We start from the raw sequence: 17108 nt of genomic DNA on the forward strand, positions 1-17108 counted from the left end.
GAGGTTACTGACGAGGTCTTGCTGCTGTGCGGCTTTTGTTTTAGCAGTCAGCTGTTCTGCCCAGCAGTCTTGGCAGCTGCAGCTGAAGCTGTGCCAACAGAAGTGTTTATCCATAAGCAGCTATTTAGTACTATCTCTTCAGACTGATCTCCCATACTAGGAGATAGAACCCAACCAAGAATGCTGCAAAAATTGTGCTGGTGTCCTGCGGTTAATTTGCTGCAGCTGAAAAACTGCAGGCAGCACTTCCCTGAGAACAGTACAGGCTCAGCACAAGCAGCAGCCCCCCGCAACATGAAAACTCCTTGTGTTTTCTAAGGTACTGAGGTCATTGCTGCCTGGAAGCTTGACACGTCTCCGCTGCCACCCATCAGTCTCTAGCCAGTTTGGTACGTGCTGCCTGACAGTGGCTCCAGCTGTTGTGGAAGCATGCACCCCTGCTAAGGAGACAGGGTAGGGAAAATCACAAGCCTGGCGATGCTCGTGCTGTTTGCATGCTTACTTCTCAAGTTCCACAAGATCCATATGCCAGCTCTGCCCCTAACACCAGGAGATAAGCAGAGACCATGTCAAGAGCGCTGACTGGTCTTCACAGGCTCCTCTGTGTTAGTTTTGAGTGTTCTCAAAACGCTTGTGGGGCTAGGATCACTTCTAAATTCATTTTTTTGTTAATGAAGGAGGATTTCCTTCCACAGCTACAAGGACATGAATAGAGATCACTTCTTTCCATTCCTTCCCAACTTCCAAAACAAGTTTTTATCCAGGTGGTTTTGTAATTGCTGATAGCTCTACAAGTTAGTCTGGAAAAGAGATCTAGAAGACTGTAAGCAGCAGGTTTTAAAATAAGCTTTCTGTGTATGTATATCCAGTTATGGAGTCACACATGGTTTGCATGAGCAGATGTTTCATCAATAACTAGACACTACAGGAATGGGTGTGATGGAGAGAGATCAGGAATGTAGAGCATCCCTTCAAGCCTTCCTTACTGTCCATTCCGTGTGACCCACCTGGACAGTGTGTCCACCAGCAGAATGACTTGTTAGAGCAGACTAGTCTGCTAAGACACCCGAGCATGGGAAGGTAATTTTGGAGGGAGGAAAGAAATGGATGAGGGAGGAAGAAAACAAGTGCCAAACGATGTTTTGCTTCAGTTTTTTACAATGGTAGAATCACTGTAAAGCTACATTTTCTTAAAAAGTAAGGCAAAATAACTTACTGTGTAGGTAATTAATTCTGGTTGGCATAGTAGTCCTCTTAAGTTTATAAAAGGGAACGGGTAAGAAAGAGGAAGTCAGAAGGGTAAAAAACCAAAAATACACAACAGTAAAATAAAAAAAAGACAGTGCTAACTTTAAAACATTAATATATACACAAGGCTTTTTTAAGCAGAAGAGGTTTTGCTTGTGTTTTTTGCTGTGTTTGTTCCTGCGGTATTTTTTTTAAGGGAAAGCCTTTGACAAAACAGAAAGCTTGAACTATTCAAAGCTAACTGAAGGCAGGGGAGTTGAAAAGTTTCCCTGTCTCACTCCATAAAAGGTACTCGGCTGTGACAAAGTATAGATTCAAGACTTCCACAAAGAGATCTGTGTATGAAGAAAGGTATTTGAGAGTGGGGTTTTTTTACTATTTTTTTCAAAATGAGACAACTCTTTCAAATATTAGAGATACTTTGCCCTTTTTAGCAATCCTATACTACACAGGATCTTTAGAAGCCTGATCTCCTTGCAACATGCTGTACAGGCTTAATAAAAAAACTAGACAACAGCTCACAAGCAAACTCCCACTTGCTTGTTTTAGACTAACAGGTTAAAAGAGTCCAGAGGTTTTGCAAAATCTCAATCAGCTTCCTACACTCTTCCGGGCTCTGAATGAGACAAATCCCTTCACGACTACTGCCTTACCCCACCCAAAACTTTGCAATGCCTGACCATCTAAGTCAAATTGATTGTTCCTGTATCATCCTGATCTATCAGGTGGAGCAATACAGCTGTGAGAAAGGCAGGAAACCTCAATGGTCTATGGGAGAACCTTCACAAAGAGGTGCAGCGTATGCCTTGAGGGGGGATTATGATCATCTAGTAATATCTAGTATAAAATACTCAGGCTTTGTAGTAAGCCATTTTACAGTGACTCTGGGTAAGGAAATAGAAAATAATAAAGCAGAAGAGGGATGGATGCGGCCAAGAAACACAACATTTTTTGCAACTTCAATGTGCAGCCCATGAGACTGGTGTGCTGCCTGCTCACAGGGCCACAGTCCACTGCACTGGCTCTTGTGTCAGACTACCCAACAGCCCCTGTGTTTACCATTTAGCCACGAACCAGTGCCACAGAGACAGAGGTTAATACATTTATAATGGAAACACAAAGAATCCCAAAACATTTCCAAACTGCAGCTATCCCGGTGAGCAACTACATAAACAAAATTATCTGACCCCTTCTTATCTTATTAAGTTATCTTTTATTCCATTTTTTTTAGCAAACTAAGTATTAATGACACCAGTGAAAAAGGAGAAACTGTTCACAAAGCAGTTAAGAAAAAGTGTACTCTTGATTTAGCTGTGGTGCTTCCTGAACACAAGCTTTAGTAAAAGCAGGGGAGTCACGCTCAGAGAGGTGAAGGAGGAGAAGGAACCTACCAGAAAGCAACAGCAGAACCCTGACATTTTCATGTTAGTAATGGGGCTGCTAACATAGCACAAGTCCTTGATTACAAGAACGTGGCTTTCATTGAGGAATTGACAATGTGCCTAGTAATTTCTCTCCCAGATAACTGAGTTGGGCTTAGTGAGCTGTCCTTCAACACTGGGAAGTGATTAATGGGATGAAATGTAAGAAGTCAAAATGCTGGATTCTGCATCTAGGATGGAGTAATGCTGGGCACAAGTATAAATTAGGAGAGGAGTGGTGGGAGAGCAGCCCTGCAGAAAAGGATCTGGGGGCGTTAGTCAACAGCAGGTTCACTAGGAGTCAGCAGAGGGTCCCAGCAAACAGCATCCTGTGGTGCATCACAGTACAATCAACTGGTCAAGAGAGGCGATTATCTCACTGTATTCAGTACTCGTGTGGCTTCACTTGGAGTACTGTGTGCAGTTCTAGGCTGCACAGTTTAAGAGAGATGTGAAGGTCCTTGAATGCATCCAGAGGAGGGCAACAAAGCTGGTGAAATGCCATTTGAGGAGCAGCTAATGACTTTGGGCCTGTGTAGTTTGGAGAAAAGGAGGCTGAGGGGGCAGCCTCATTGTTCCATACAACTCCTTGAAGAGACAAAGTGGAGAAGGAGGGGCTGAGCTCTTCTCCCTGATACCCAGTGACAGGACATGTGGGAACAATTCAAAGCTGTACCAGGGGAAGTTCAGACTGGACATTAGGAAGTATTTTTTTACCAAGAGGGTGCTCAAACACTGGACCAGATGCCCTAGAGAGGTGGTTGATGACACAAGCCGGTCAGTGTTTGGACAATGCCCTTAATAACAGGCTTTAACTCTTGGTCAGACCTGAAGTGGTCAGGCAGCTAGACTAGACAATTGTTGTAGGTCCCATCCAACTGAAATATTGTATTCTATTCTATTCTACTCTATTCATGAGGCCTTCTGTTTCCTGATGGAGAGGAGTGTAAGAGAGTCTAACTTGCCTCAGAGAGACAGAAGACTGCACTCTGTGGCTGCTAGTAAGACAAGCTTCAACAAACACCACAATCACAAGGAGTTTAAGAACAAAATCAGTAAGAAAGGATTAACTACTAGTGTCACATGATGCTGCTAATTACACAGAGGAAGCAGCCATTTACAAAAGCAAAAGAGGTAAAGATCACATACCTTTAGATTTTTTCATGCTCCCCGTTTCTGAAACACTTAATGAGCTCCCAGATATTTCTTCACAGGTCTGATCTAAGAGCATGTTAGTGTCCCATTGCTGGCTCCCATCCTCCAAACCCCAGGCTTTATGGGCATTTCGTTGTGGGTCAGTATCAGGTACTATTTCTGAAGCACCTAATGATAGCTTTTCATCAGAGGTGACTTTTGCAACAGCTTCCTCCACAGTTCGTGGATCTGCTTCTTTGCAGGAGCTATCCATGGCTGCAGCATAGTCCATCATCAGTGCAGCTTCACTGTCCTGAGATAAAGAGGTCTGCCCGGTGAAAACAAAGACAACAGTGACACAAACCACTCTGCTGGAAAAAAAGCCTCCCTGCAAAAGTTCTGTTCTTTGCTCTTCTTTACACTTTTACTTATATTGTTCAGGGTTATCAGAAAGCCACTAGAAGCTTCCTTAGCTCTACCAAAGGAGAGGAGCATATAGCCAAGTTTTAATCATGTTGTTAAAGCCTATCCTGGACCCACTGAGAATAATAGGACTCTTTCCTATATGTGCTGCTGTAATGAAGAATCAGCATGCATAGACAATCTTTTGGTCCTTTTAAGAAAATAAAAAGCAAAGCATTTCATACTGAAGAAGGACTTCTTGTTAGCTCTATCAGCTAAACACAAAACCATGCAGACCCAGTGCCTCCACTTCCCAAGCAGATATATCAGGCACTGTGGCAGCTGATCCTCATTTCCCTCTCCATCACGGCACAGTGATAATAAGGGGATCCATGTCCACAGATGTAGCTTTCATTTAGAGCTCTTTAAGGGTCCCGTGCATAACAACGAGACTTGACAGCAAATGCTCATATAGCAGCCTGCAGGGAAAGGACTACAAGCAGGCACTGAGCATCAGATGGGAGACCAAGGCTGTGGATGAAGAAAGTCTGGAGGAATGTTATGTGAGAAAGTGTCTTCTGTTCATCCTCTATCTGGAACAGAGCCCAGAGGACTAGGAGGTTCTTCAGAGGGTTTTAACAACTTCGAAAAAAATAGAAAAATCTTTCATTTTTTTTCTGGCTGCGCATCTTCCCTCCATGATTGAAACACAAAGAAAGATAAATTATCCTCTGTTCTCACCTTAACTGTTTTCCCCAAATCCCTAATCACACCACTCCCAGTCAAGGACACCAATTTTTAATCAGACTGTGAAATCTATCAAAACGCAACACTCTCCCTAACAAACCCACCCTGACTTGGCTTAACTTAAATCAGTTACTGAAATAAAGTGGTACACAGACCTAGATCCTGCAGAGACAGCTGAATGGGAGACAGCAGAACTCACATTAACACCACGCTCTGCGGAGCAAAGACTTTACTAAGCATTAAGCATAAGTGTTGTTTTCTGCTATACCTTGGACACTCCTGATATGATAATGGTGCTTTTCTTTCTAGGAGACTTCAGTTTCTGCTTTGCAGACTCACTTAACTGCCGAATGGCTGCTTCTGCAACAGGATCAGTGCCATTCAGTACCAGCAGTTCTGAAAAGAAAGCATTATTTCAGAGGGAAGAAAGAAAAACAAGAAAAAACAGAGCAGAGAGGCAGAGTTTGGTCTCAACTTAAAATTCAAAGAACTTAGCAGAAATGGTATAAATACCAGGCACATCAAAACATCTCCCAATTCCCTACCCAGGTCTTGTCTTTCCCTTCTGTTACCCCTTCTTTTGAGTAAAGCTACATAAGTTGCACTTACAAGCCCTTGCCCTGAGCACACAGGAAGTTTTTTTAAGCCTAGACAAAACATCCAGTTACTTCAACGCATTGCTACACTGCGGTGACTGTAATCCAGAAGCAGTGGGAGGTATCACAGTCATGAAGAGGCACAGGGCTAACACAATACAAAGCCGGCATGTGTTACTGCTTCTCCAGGTAGCTGTTTTGCTCTTTTTCTAAACATCTTTCTTCAGCATTTCCGGATCTGCTAGGGCACTTTGACAAGATAGGGAACGCAAAGTGGCAGCCCCTCTGCTTTTCATCTGCTCCCTCCGAAGCCTGTGATGTGCACTCCCTTCTCCCTTCCAACCATTGCACAGGGATACAAAACCTTCTTTATAAAATTTTCCTTAGTGACAGCCACAAGCTACTTTTTAAGCAAGGCCATTTCTGGCATATGGTATGCAAGTACTTCAGGTACAGCAAATAACACAGTAATCAAATTCATCAAGCTTAGGAACAAACAAGGCTAAGAAAGTTAACATGACAAAAATCCCCATATTTAATTGTCTGAGATGGACTCTCCATTTAGCAATAGAAGAACACAGGCAGGACTAGCACCAGTGTTAATTAAACTGAGGAGTGTCTTTTGTTACTGCGACAGTAATGCAATAGAAAATGAGGCCTGAATAATTATGCTGCACCAAATACCTTGGAAACTTTTGGAAAGAAAGAGTATGTGTGCATAAGGGGTATGCTTGCCCACACAGGTCTAAACACTCATTATAAATCTCTACTTTTTCAACTTCCCAGCCACTGCAAAGCTCCCAGTGACAGCTGAGAGCATCCAGGACAGTATCAGTGGCACTTGCTAATTCTTACTGTTGTCACTGCTCAGAGCTATAGCATGGCCACAGCTTCTTTTCCATAGTGCTTGTTGCTATTTTGGCATGATATTTGTAATAACTACTACCTCAGTTACTGCTATATCAAAGGCTTCTTTGTATTCCTTTCATTTAGCTTAAACTTTCATTCTAATAATTAGTTCTTCCTGCTGTATTCTATAAACATTTAACAGAAAACCCCTGGCATTCCCGTAAAAACTTGTCCATGTCAATGCGCTCTAAACTGTCTCCAGATAAGTTTTCCTGTAAGTGCTTTGTATCTTTAATAAACTATTATGAGAATCCACTCAGCAGTCTAGCACTATCTTAACATCTCCCAGACTAGCTCAGTAACACCATGCTGCTTCATGGTATCAGCGTACTTAGCCTCTAGGCAGGAAAAGACTCAATTGCTGTTACAGCTGTTCACAGTTATTGGTTCTTACTCTTCCCCTGATTTCTCTTTTGGCCAACACATTTCTATCTCCCAGCAAGCCTGCTGACTATGCCAGGAGCAATCTAGGTCATCTCCGGATTGTCCCATTTCCACTCAAATCTGTACAAAGAAAACTGAACATCCATGCAGCTACACTGGGTCACATCTTTTATTACTGTTCCCTACAGATCTACAGAAAGATCAAGCGGTGACCACACAAAGGACTGAAAAATATGCTGAAGACTGAGTTGCAACTCAAAAGATAAAATGCCCCGGAGACAAAATCAGGTTTAATACAGTCAGAGTGAATTTATAGTTAAATTTATTATCAATGCCATCTGACACTCTGAAGGCACTTCAGTTGTATGCCAGGTGACTTAGGAAGGTGGACAAAGGCACAGCAACACCGTGTATTTGCATTAGCACAAAAAAGTCCTGTGGCAAGGCTACAAAGAGAATTCAGTCTTCCTTACATTAGTCCAGCCTCATGCCTTCCCTTCAGACAGGAGGCATTTCACAATGGTGTTAGAGATAAGTTTCACAGGGTTTTCCTTTTGTGCAGTGCCCCCCATGCCTTTATGAAGGAGGAATCTTTCGTTCTAAAGTAAGAGAAATGACAGCCTGGCTTTTCTGCAGTCACCTCCCCTCTCCAAACCGGAGCTCACTGCCATTTATTCAGAAGGAGTAATTTGAATCACTGATTAAAAACATATTTATTCTGAAAGACTGCTATATCCCTAACCACAGTACTTGCTAACATAAACACTTCAGTGCCTGTTGAAAGGCAGTAGCCATATGGGTTTGCTCTTATTTTAACAGGATTACATTAATCCCATGTGCAGCAGAGACAGATGCATTCTCATTAGCAGAACATTTCTATTACCTGTATCTGAAGACGATAAAGTTTTGCTGACTGGAGCACCATGAGAATGGATAGCTTGAACAGAGAAATCCTTTTCAATCACCTTTACTTTAACTGGAGTTTTCGTAGGAGAATCTGAGGACCAAGTTTTTTCATTATTTAAACTATTCAAGACATTTATTATGAAATTATTAAGAATTTATTATACCAACATTAAGGCCTGTTCAAAGGATAAGTGTCTGAGAAAGTTGTTTAATAAAGATTCTCAAAGTATGTTCCATGTTAAGCTGACCCCAAAAGAACTGTGAAGTGTAGGAATTTATTGGTTTTAAACATGCTTCTGTAATAGGCTAGAGAACATCTGCTTAAGTAGAAGACCTGCTTTAACAACTTAAAAGAATGCAGATCTTTGTGAGACTCTACATAAAGACTGTTTAGATGTTTTACTTTCATATTTATCCCAATAAGAATCAGAGAATCTACCACCTGAAAGATGTGCTGAAAAAACACTTTGTGACAACAAGACACCAATCCTCATTAGATGCTATAATACAGATCAAAGTTAGAAGGCATGAGAAGGTTTATCATCAGCAAACACTATAAGAATCTGACAGTTTCATCATATGGAAAATCATCCACCAAAACCAAGCTCTTCTGTATTACTACTCTACCATGAAGATCTACATGGTAGAGTAGTAATACAGAAGAGCATTAACAACTGCATTAACAACTTCTCTGTAAGAACAACGTTTCATGAAAATTAAAAACCTGATCCCTAATAATACAAACAATGTTATCTCCCCAAGACATCTGACAAATCTGGACAACAGCACCTTTCCTTACACCCTGCTCCCTCCAACTTCTCCTGGTCCTTTCCTTATATCCTGTCCCCCCAAGTTCTCCTGATCCCCACAGATGACCCTAGGAGTGAACACAATGAAGTGGACTTCCTCACCTGTGCTCAGTGGAGATGATCTCCCTTCTAGACGAGGTTTGGTTTTCACAGCAGTTACAGTAGTGACCACAGTCCCACAGGGCATCACAGTGCGATCCTTTTCTATCTTAGCGGCTGGCACTGGAGAAGATGTTTGCCATGTCTTTAATTCACTGGGTTCTATAAAAGAGAACTAGGAACACAAAACCCGTCACCTTAGAAGCACAATCAAGCAAGAAAGAAACTGACATTATTTACCTACTACTCCTTTAAAGTTTTTACTAACGTTCAAGTGCCAAGTTCTTTTGATGACACAAATACCAGGTGAAGTGTTATACAAATACCAAGTGAATGTGCTGCTCTAACTCAGCCACAAATGGCACCACACTGTAAGCATGATGAACATTCACGAGTACTTCCCAAAGTAAAAGATCCACTCTAAAACCACCCAAATGCAGTAGGTACCTCTGCACTAATGGATCCCAGTCTAGGACCCAGCTCTGAGCTGTTCTCACTGGCCCTGCTGTTCAGCGCAAAGTTTTGCTGGCCAGAAGGTTGTTTCCGGAACAAGTCTAGAGGTACGGTCACTTTTGCAGACAAAGGTCCTAGAAGAAATAAAATCAACAAAAATCAGCACACATCCAAGCTATCAGTACCTTTAGGGGTGAAAAGATGGGAAAGGAGGAGGCAGAACACAGGCAGTTAATTGCACCAGAGGGTAGAAACATGGCAGTGCTCACAGCTTGCTTTCCATTTTAGACTATTTCTCAGCCTGGCCTAATACTGTGCAACAGGGAAGAGTGGAGGCATGAAGCATTATTTATTTGCCACTATTTCTGGCCACTGTTTTTCCTACACATGTAGGCTGTATGGGGGAAAAGAAAATATCTAATGTTTCATTTCAGAGAATACTCTGAATTTTTAGTATACTGGTAGTATACTGGTGCATCATCAATAGTACTTTTTCTTAACATTATTCTTAGCACAAGTTCAGCAGTTCTCTTTTCCCTGCCCTTACTTTATTAGCTATATTAGACTGGAACAAACTACCTGTAAAATTACTGCGTGACTTCAGGCACAAAATCCTATTTTTATGTGGAGTTCAAAGACAAATAGAGATCTATATTATGTTCACATTACTCAGCTGTCTCCTTACTAGTAGGATTCTACTTTGAATTTTCTATTCAAATTTCTGGGAAAACAGCTAAGATGGTATAGAAGGCAAAGAAAGATGACTGAAAGTGCAATCAATTAGTGCTTTTTTCTTCAAGAAAACAGGCTGGTGGTTACACTCTCAGTAGGATACTACGGCATGTTGCCAGTATTGCTTGAAAGCCCTACTACCAAAAATGCACAGGTATAGGCAAGACTAAATTTCATGCCAGAAACAATATACATTTGCTGACTGTATATAGATCCCATTTTTTTTTGTTAAAAATTAAAATCAGCATCCGTATCAGAGAATTTTTTAAAGCATTTGCCTATATTTGACTTCCCAGTCCCTCAAGTAATCACAGATCATATTCAAGTTACCGTATATCTAGATTATTTAAAACAAAAGTAAATACAGTACTCCTAATCAAAAAATCACAGTCCACTTGGCTATATTACTTATTAACCGTGGCTTAGATAAAATATGATTACCTAATAAATTACTGGCCAAGCCTTCATTCACTCCCACAAGACATCATGAGTAAAAGCACATTGTTTTTTTTTTTAAATCACCAGGTATCAAAAGCCTTGGCCAATCCTCGTATTTTTTTCCTGAAATAAGTTGAGTATAACTGACAGTACTAAAACACAGAGAAACAGCTGAGTGTCAAAAAGTATCACTTGTTTTTTATTTGTTTTACACCTGAAACCTGACACAAAAAGGTAAAAGCAAATGGATCCAACAGGAGAAATGCAGTTACTATTTCTAGCTACAGCAAAACTCTGTACCAGCAGAAGAACATGCATTGTATAAGAGAAGAATGTATGATGCTGTGTCATCATTTCAATAAAACCCAAGTAACGAAATACTTGGAGCAAGCTCACAGACCTCATGCAAACACTTCAAGATGCTCTCTGGTCTCTGCACCCACCCACCTCTTACCCCAGCTAAAAAGTTTTGCTTTTTCAAATAAACCAAATAGAACAGTTCAGTGGAGGGGTCTTCTTGCCACTGAAGGCTAACTGCAAACTGCAACACCAGAACCAAGTAGTAAAAATGTTCCAGCCCCCATGGTTTATACGTAATCCAGCATAACCAGAATTAGTGTGTTCTATGTCTGATAATTGCTACGCAGCCTCCGAGGCTTGAAAAGCAAGGATCTAGGATTAACACCCATGATTCACCTTCAGTCACAAAAACCCCGGGCAAGCCTAAATTGAAACCAAAATTGCTAACAGTGGATCTGTCTAGAAGGCTGAAAAATAAGGCTATCAGCAGATGCAAGAAATAGGATGTTGACAGTCTTTGAAAAAACCCAAGGCTTCTCTGTAACCTTTACTTTGAGGAGGACAGAGACATATGAATAGTGTATTCTCTCTTCTGTCCATGATTACTGATAAAAGTATATAGACATATGTACAATACATAGACAGTGCTTAACTCAAGACAATCACTGTTGCCCAAGAACTCAGTGCTTCTCCGTGCTTCTAGAGCATAAATTGAAGGGCAGGCTTACAGAGTTTAAAACCACAAACTTAAATTATAGATTTCCCCCAAGCTGTCCATTTCATACAAATTTGGCTGGCTATTTTCTGCTGGTCTCCCTTCCACAGCTTTTCTTCCCCTCCCAGGGCTGCCTCGAGACATGCCTGAGGCATACCTGATTGCAATATCAGCACAAGTCAGCATCAGACATCTACACTTCAACACAGGTTCACAAATCTGAGTTTCTTGTATGGCTATATAGCTGTGTAGAACTAAAAGAGGATCTATGTCAACATTTAACAACAGTTACGAGCTGATCATGCAAAATAATTCCGTTTTAATACTTACTATCCAACTTTCCATCTTCCACTATTTGCAGCTGCAATGCTTTTGATTTGGCACTTAGTTCACTGTGAAGGGAATGAAACTTTGTTAGGTCTTCACCAAGGAGCAAGTTTTCTGTCCCACTTAGGATTTCCCCTTTCCCATTCTGGTTGCCAACACACTAACTTTTCTTGGTCTGCACTAAGCCAAGCAGTACAACTTGATAACTCAGGTGGGCAGCACTGCACGGCCGCACTGCTGGGTACGCTGCATGTGTAGCATCTTTTTGACTTCAGATAAGACAGACTAAAGAGATCACGGTCAGAAAAACTCAACTTGTTTCTCTCCGGCACTGTTGCAGAAGTCTGACTGCCTAAAATTTCAGAGGCTTTTCTTCTGCCCAGTTGTTGACACTGCCCTTCAAGTTGATGTTGGTCCCTAATCCAACTGCTATCCCACAGCACTAAGAAGTTATTTTTTCCTAGCAGGATCGAATTAGTAGCTCAAGATGCTGGAACAGGTCCAATCAACAACCCATTCAAAGCTGGGGAGGTACAACATCAAAGCAGAAAAGTGTGCTGCAAAAGCAGGATTGAAGCAATCAAACAGAAGTAGTTACAGTCTTATGGGAGAGGAGTTAGTATTACTTCTCCAAAATAAGACTCAAGGATGTTTCAGGATAACAAGAAATAGTTCCTGTGTGACAGAACTGATGCGATCTATTAGCAGAATTACTGGCATGTGTGGCACTTCATAAGATGGACTAGACAATAGATACAATAAAGTAATTGAGACAGTGAAGCAAACTGGTGCCTACTGAGGAACCTTTCAGTAAAAATTGATTTTGTAACCATCTCAGTAGGTGTTCTGCCAAAAACCATGTAGATATTTCATTTTTATGTCTCCATTTCAGGATGAGGTGATCTTGGCTGCAGGCATTCCCACCTCCATTAGATGCTCTGGGACCATCATCTATGCAGCAGGTTTTAACTCCTATCCCCTCCTGCACCTCCAAAACTTGAAAGGAAACACCTTGATGGTACTATTACTGCTCTTGCCACGAAGCTAAAGCAGAGCCTGACACGGTGGTCAGTACACTAGTCTTCAGACTGGTGAGTATTTTTGGTTTTGAATAAAGAAAAGAGGGCAGAGGATGTGAATTTGAAAGAAGGTATTCAGCCAAATCCTGATCACTAATCTGTAAAAGTACCCAAGATTACCTCATGCTCTTCTGAAAAGCAGCCAATGCTGTGGAAAACCCAGCATTATACCTAGCATCAAGGCCAAATTCCTGTTAACTTAATCACATCCTCCCTGTCCTCCATCTGCACTTGTAGTTGGAAAGGGTGTTATTCTGACATATTTCCTGACTAAAATTGCTGGGAACATGTTTGCTCTGCAACATCAAGCATGGATGCTGTTCTACCAACAGATGGGCAAAGTGATTCACAGACTCAGTGGCTGAAGCACTTTGAGATACTCTAGAATAGAAAGCTGCTGCAGAAGTGTATCTTTCCCACATCTTATTATGGAGAAGAAATTGCATCACATTAATCCTTACATCTCGACATCAATGCAGTACATTGTCACAGCAGAACATTGTCTGATCTGTGGCTTTTGACAAAAACTGCAGGTCCTCATAACCAAAATCAGACTTTAAAAGTCATTAGACTGTGTGGGTCTGAAGGAAGAGACCTTTATCTGGTCTTCCACTTGACAGCAGGATGAGAAGCAGTTGCATACACTTCCATCAGATCCCATAAGAAGGCAAGGCCTTTCAGTATTATTCTACAACAATTTTTCTTTGCCAGCTATAGTCACTTCCACCCACTACCAATCCTCAGAGAGATCTGGTGCTCTCCAAGTCCTGCTCAACTTTTGATGACCAGTCCTGGCACCTTCCTTCAAATCAAGAAGCTGTGTCACTTTTCCCCTTGGCTCTCCTGTTTCTGTAGTGCACACTCCTTTAACATTCACAGCAGACTGTGATGAGGAGGCAAAAAAAGATCTGCACACTGCATGCTCACTCCCCCTTCAAGTTGAGGAGGAGCACACAGAAGTTCACACCACTCCTCAAGTAAGATAGCACTCAGCATCCACAGGCACAGGTCTGAATACATGCTCAGTTCCTTGTAAGCTAAGTCTCAACTTTGCAAGGGAAGGAATGGATACAGTAAATGCCAGGCTAGGATTACACAGTGATGAAAAACTTCACACAAAACCAATTGAAATATTACTCTCAGAAATACATACTTTTACATGTGTGTAAGAGAGAAATGGAAATCCATGAGAGAGAAAAGCTACAAAAAGAAACAGAGAAACTCCACTGTGCATTAAGTACCTCTCACCTTAATAATCTGGTAGAAAAAAAGAGAAAAAGTAGTATCCATGGTATGTTGCATGGCTGCATCTCAACCCCATTACCCTGCGAAGTTGCTTCTGCCTGCCTGTGTGTGTGTTTAAAGCCACTAGAGAAACATTTCTCTGACCCACCCCACCATCAGTGACACCCTTTTCCTCAACTTGTACAACAGAGAAGCTAGCAGATATTTCTGCTTTGCTGCTAGAAAGTGGAAATGAAAATAGTTTTAGAACTGCTCACTTTGACCTTATTTACAGAACCTATGTCAATCACAGAACACCATGTAGGATGCCCCAAAGTCCCATTTTTCTTATGCAGAAAATAATTCAGTTAGTTTTACGCTTCCTTTTTAATCATAGGCACCATTCTTTTAGATAGCCATTTTTTCTGCACATTTACATTTCCCACTCAGGGGAGGTAAGGGACATCGGATTTCCTCAAATGCAGTTTTTAAGGTAAAGTGTCTTCAAAACCTGCTAACACTTTTTTTTTGGTGTTGCATGAAAGAATAGGTTGATTTATTATGTCTGTTACCGCTGTCATTTACAAGAATCAGATATCTACCACGGAAGATCTAGAGGCCTATTTGATCTCATATCCACGCAAAGTGTAATTAGATATCTTGATTTATTGAGGGCACCCAACCAGAAGTATCAAAATGCCATTCTTCCATCAAAAATCTCACATAGTTTAAGTAAAAAAAGATGCTTTACTATAAAATATTCTCAGTCAGTAAGTTACTTACAAGATAAACTCTTCCTTCCAAAAGGGATTTGCAGCATTTTTGGCTACAGAGCTGGAAAACTTCTGCATAGGCTCATTCAACTGAACTATACACCCAAGGTTTGTGCTGCCTGTTAGGGGAGGAAAGATCAACATCCAGTTATTCACTCTCCATCTCCTAGAGGCACACTTACTCAAAAGAAAGCAAAGAACCCCTTTCCTTACACACTGTACTTTTGAGCAGGCTATTGGAAACATTTCCTCAGCCACTTGCAGAAATTTCTTCCCTCCCCTCGGTTTGTACATCATCTACACCAATGTGATGGCCAAGACTGTTCACTGTTGTCCTATGCACAGTTCTACATAGGGTGAAACACAACGACCCAATTTAAATTGTGGTATGAAGCAAAAAAGTGCAAACATGAAAAAATCAAAAAGGATGGAGAGACAGAATGAACTGCAAGGAGGTGGTGGTGGGAGTGTGGGGGAGGGATCAGAGGTGATTTCAGCTGCTTTAAGAAATAAATAAGTTTTCGCAGTTCTTACTGGCCACAGTCACAGTGGTTCCTTTGGACATCAAAGCAAGCTGCTTCTGCTAGCAAGCGAATGATGACAGCAGTGTTAATTAACAATGGCTTTGTGGACTGGGTTTTTTACAATTTTACAGCATTTTAGAATATTGCTGCAGAATTATCTCTACCTCAATCTTGGAATTTGATAGTGTAGCAAATTGGCATATTAGAGTAGTTCAATTGCTGCTCCAAGGGGAAACAGTTTACACAATGGGTTACTCCTAAAGCAATTTCTTTAGTATGGCTATCATAGCATCAGAAATTATTTCAGTCCTAGGATTCTAAAACATCAAGGAAAGTGGCAAATAGCTCAGTACTGACTGTGTGCAGAGCAAACAAGATATTCTGTCTCTGGTTCTACAGAATCTAGGTTAATATTTACAATCATCAACTCTCAGTTGTCCTCTGGTGGTGCATCAGGGCTGAGGATGAGCCCCATCTCAGGCACAGAAGCAGCTTGGGCCTGGCAAGCAGACAAAGCGCTGTGTACACACAGCTTATTTGGAATCCAGGCTAACCCTGGAGTAAGTAGTTTAGCTGCATTCACAGCACGCTGACCCTGAGCTAACAAAGCCAGCGCAGTTTTCTGTTAACACAGGCATATGTCTCTGCAGCTTGCTCTTGTTGCCAGCAAAGCTCAGCAGCCCGGGCCAGAAATGCCTGTATAGCTCTGCCTGAAATTGCATCAGAGCCACTCACTGACTGATCCTGAACAGGGTATTTCGACATCACTGCCCTGCACGCCCTAGTGCACACAACTAACAATTTTTTCCTTAAGAGCAAAAGTCACTTTTGCCCTAGATACACTGTGGCCCATATAGTACTAAATCTAGGGTAACCTTTGTTTTCTTACACAAACTAAGGAGATAAAAATGGGCACAGTTACTCACCAATTGAACTAACCTATCTACAGGAAAGCCACAAGCTTTCAACTGTGGGTGCTAATGTGGTTTATAGGATGATAACGATCAAGACAGACAAACCGCCCCTCCCCAACCCTCTATGTACCTATGCAGATCAGGCTGCGTTATTGTGCACTTAGTAAGTCTCAGAGTTGCAACATGATAATTAACTATTGCTGCAAGACAAGGCCAGGCAAAGGGAAGGGAACAATAATTAAAAGGCAGCAAGCTATATCCAGAAGCTAACATCTTCCCAGCTGTGCAGCACTTCCACTGGATTTCGAGTGTACCAGCTAAACCCCACTATGAAGCTTTATTTCTCATACTCAGTTCCGAAGTGCTTACACTCCCAGAACGGCTACAGAATGAACAAAATTCCCTCCATCTCATCTTAGAAGAGCAAATGGTGATTTCGCTTCTCAATATCTTGGTTCCCAAAGTAGAACACATTAATTTGTACGTAAAGTCTCATCTTCAGGGAGAGGGCAGAGAGGCTTCCCATATGATGAATCCTCTGTTCCCTGTACACATGAACATAAAGGTATCTCTCATCTCATGAGTTTTAAAGGTGGCCAAAATGATCTACTCTTCTGAAAAGCTTAGTCTGCACTACAAAATTGCAGAGTAATAAAAATTCAAAATGAGGTTTCCCTGCAATCTGGTTTCAAGTGCAGTTTTATTTAAACAGGACATTTCACTGCAAAGAGTTCCAGAACTGCTTTAAAAATAATTTGATTTTAAAAGACAGTCTGTAGACGTTTACAGGGGAATCACTTGCAACTAGGATGAGCAAAGCAGCATTATGCAAGGGTCCAGGGCAGAAACATAGTACATCTAATTGGAAAAAGGAGTATAGCAAGTAGGATGTATTTATCCTAAACTAGCACCTTGTCCAGTTTAGCAGCCACAAGCTTTCATTAAAAAGACTGTTACGGAATTGTTAGTGACCA

General features: G+C 41.4%; 1 protein-coding gene across 3 annotated transcripts in view; it reads right to left on the reverse strand.

Annotated features, from left to right (window-relative positions):
- Window positions 1–17108, reverse strand: part of C2CD2 (C2 calcium dependent domain containing 2) — a 45625-nt gene that overhangs the window by 7530 nt on the left and 20987 nt on the right. Inside the window, exons 7-14 of one of the 3 annotated variants that reach the window (XM_069872302.1) lie at window positions 14707–14815; window positions 11624–11685; window positions 9103–9242; window positions 8659–8830; window positions 7725–7838; window positions 5221–5348; window positions 3819–4131; window positions 1217–1253 (exon numbers count right to left, since the gene is read on the reverse strand). In XM_069872302.1, coding sequence (XP_069728403.1) covers window positions 1228–1253; window positions 3819–4131; window positions 5221–5348; window positions 7725–7838; window positions 8659–8830; window positions 9103–9242; window positions 11624–11685; window positions 14707–14815 — 1064 coding nt within the window. In that variant the 3' untranslated portion in view covers window positions 1217–1227. The remainder of the gene's footprint in view (window positions 1–1216; window positions 1254–3818; window positions 4132–5220; window positions 5349–7724; window positions 7839–8658; window positions 8831–9102; window positions 9243–11623; window positions 11686–14706; window positions 14816–17108) is intronic. The other 2 variants (XM_069872293.1, XM_069872283.1) reach the window with 2 other exon arrangements.

The sequence above is a fragment of the Phaenicophaeus curvirostris genome, chromosome 1 (assembly GCF_032191515.1).
Source record: "Phaenicophaeus curvirostris isolate KB17595 chromosome 1, BPBGC_Pcur_1.0, whole genome shotgun sequence".
In the NCBI taxonomy this organism is placed as follows: domain Eukaryota; kingdom Metazoa; phylum Chordata; class Aves; order Cuculiformes; family Cuculidae; genus Phaenicophaeus; species Phaenicophaeus curvirostris.